The 1,651-nt window shown below is 35.1% G+C and overlaps 1 protein-coding gene across 1 annotated transcript in view; it reads left to right on the top strand.

The window, feature by feature from the left end:
• Positions 1-540: 540 nt before the first annotated feature.
• The window catches only part of LOC107563972 (NACHT, LRR and PYD domains-containing protein 3-like), a 77,442-nt gene continuing 76,331 nt past the window's right edge, over positions 541-1,651 (top strand). The window contains exon 1 of the mRNA XM_016248937.1: positions 541-557. Within this exon, the coding sequence (XP_016104423.1) occupies positions 541-557 (17 nt within the window). The remainder of the gene's footprint in view (positions 558-1,651) is intronic.

Consider the following 1,651-nt stretch of genomic DNA (forward strand, 5'->3'; position numbering starts at 1 on the left):
CTGCATTCCTCAAGTCCAACTCTGTTGCTGCCAGGAAGTTGGTCATCACAGCTTCTGCCAAATAAGAAAAAAAAGCACAAGAAAAGCTTGACATCATTTTTTATTTATATTATTTTATATATATATAGTGTATCACCATTCAGTGTGTTAAAAAAGAGAGAAGCTCTCTGGTAAATGCTGTGTGTTTTATACACATACCTCTAATGACCGAGAACAGTGCAGTCTTTTCAAATGCCTCTTTCTGCAGCGGACCACCCCCCTTCATGTTGAATTTGGACATGAAGGAATATTTTTAAAACCCTAAAATATAATACAGATTGAGGTGGTTAACAATTGTGAACAAAGTTTGACATTTCAAAATGACCATTAAAGGAATTATTTTTTTAATTTCGGATTTGCGTTGTAACTTATTGAGTATTGACACCACAATGTTTGATTAATGTTGCACGTTTTGTAGGCTTTACCTGTCCAGCATCCTTCTGGCACTGTCTTTGAGGTTTCTTTCTTCAACTCTGCACAACTTTGACACCTGAATAACACATGCCAATGTCAGGCAGGTAGTATCATATGTGTCCGTGTACAAGTATTTTCCAGCCTTAAATATCGATGCCCATTGACCTGCAAATTTTCCATCACTAACCCTTTAAAACTCTTTATTCCAGCAGTTTAAGTTTTTCCCTATTAGTGCCCCCCACAATCTGTCTCTGCCTCCGCCTTCAAAATTGTCTGGCACAACTGACTTCATAACAGCACAGTGATAGCTGCTGTTACTAAAAAGTAGCCCAGTACACACATTAACCTCAAATGTACATGGAATAATAAATTCACCCCTACCATTTTATTACATTGTTTTCTGTTTGTACTGTTTAGGTTTTAATGATGCATTGCACATCTGAGCTATTTTAATACTGATGCAAACTTCATCATTTTATATTGCCATTTTAAACCATTTGTACTTAAGCTTTACTATCAATTTGGAAGTTTCAAAATAAATCTTACTGTAACGTTACTTGCACAATGACAAAGATATTCTATTCAATTAGCTCATGCTCTCTCTGTATCTAACAAGCCATTGTTCAGTCAAAAATTCAATATAATAATTAAAATAAATGATGGACTTTATCAAAGATGAGAGCTTTAGTGAGGAAATGTTGTTTTGGAGAGGTTTATTATTATTATTTTTACCATTGCTGCCCGGATCTTTTAAATTTTCATCCGCTTTTCCAGATTTTGAAACTCCTCCTCAGTTTCTCCAATTCTTCTGAGTGTGTTCACTGTATAAATTAATATGGATTAATCTTTGTTAAAGCTGTGTTTGTTCTGTTGTTTGATCTTTGCTCTTCTTGCACTGTTTTAAACTCGCTTGAGTTTACTTTTACTTTTACTCTATAAAATGTTGCAATTAATCCTCTGAACACATGCGTGCTGAACCGTGGGCCTAGTCACGTATCACTATCAACTTATGCTCCCTTCACTAAAATGTCACGGTTCCTAAACATGATAACAAATAATATAGATAAATAATGAACAGGTGTCAAAACAAAAACACAGATACTTACAAGACCAAGTAGGAATGTCCTTTATCGTTTGTTGTTTGCCCACTGCTCTCCGACAGGTAAACTTAGTGCTCTCTCGTGTAAAAACAAAATTC

This window comes from Sinocyclocheilus grahami, unplaced genomic scaffold (genome assembly GCF_001515645.1).
Source record: "Sinocyclocheilus grahami isolate Dianchi unplaced genomic scaffold, SAMN03320097.WGS_v1.1 scaffold900.1, whole genome shotgun sequence".
Classification (NCBI taxonomy): domain Eukaryota; kingdom Metazoa; phylum Chordata; class Actinopteri; order Cypriniformes; family Cyprinidae; genus Sinocyclocheilus; species Sinocyclocheilus grahami.